The following is a 213-nucleotide window of genomic DNA, read 5'->3' as shown; positions in this document are numbered from 1 at the left end:
GAAAACTATGTAAGAGCACATGAGAACTTACCTGTCCTGAATCTGATGAGTGTGTCAAAAACATATACCATATCAGAGCAGTAGTCTAAGAGCAGCCATAACTTAATATGGTCCATTTGTAGCTCATCAAAACAGGCTCTAAACAAACACAAAGGCATAGAAGATTTAATTCCCTTTAGGTAAGCTGATGTCTCAGATAAATCACTCCCTCTC

General features: G+C 38.0%; 1 protein-coding gene across 2 annotated transcripts in view; it reads right to left on the bottom strand.

The window, feature by feature from the left end:
- Nucleotides 1–213, bottom strand: part of CNGA3 (cyclic nucleotide gated channel alpha 3) — a 56,563-nt gene that overhangs the window by 21,023 nt on the left and 35,327 nt on the right. For both annotated transcript variants that reach the window (XM_019525607.1, XM_019525606.1), the window contains exon 7: nucleotides 32–138. In XM_019525607.1, the coding sequence (XP_019381152.1) occupies nucleotides 32–138 (107 nt within the window). The remainder of the gene's footprint in view (nucleotides 1–31; nucleotides 139–213) is intronic.

This window comes from Gavialis gangeticus, unplaced genomic scaffold, assembly GCF_001723915.1.
Source record: "Gavialis gangeticus isolate Ggan-Ray unplaced genomic scaffold, GavGan_comp1, whole genome shotgun sequence".
Taxonomy (NCBI): Eukaryota; Metazoa; Chordata; order Crocodylia; family Gavialidae; genus Gavialis; species Gavialis gangeticus.
This window is presented reverse-complemented; position numbering and strand designations above follow the sequence as displayed.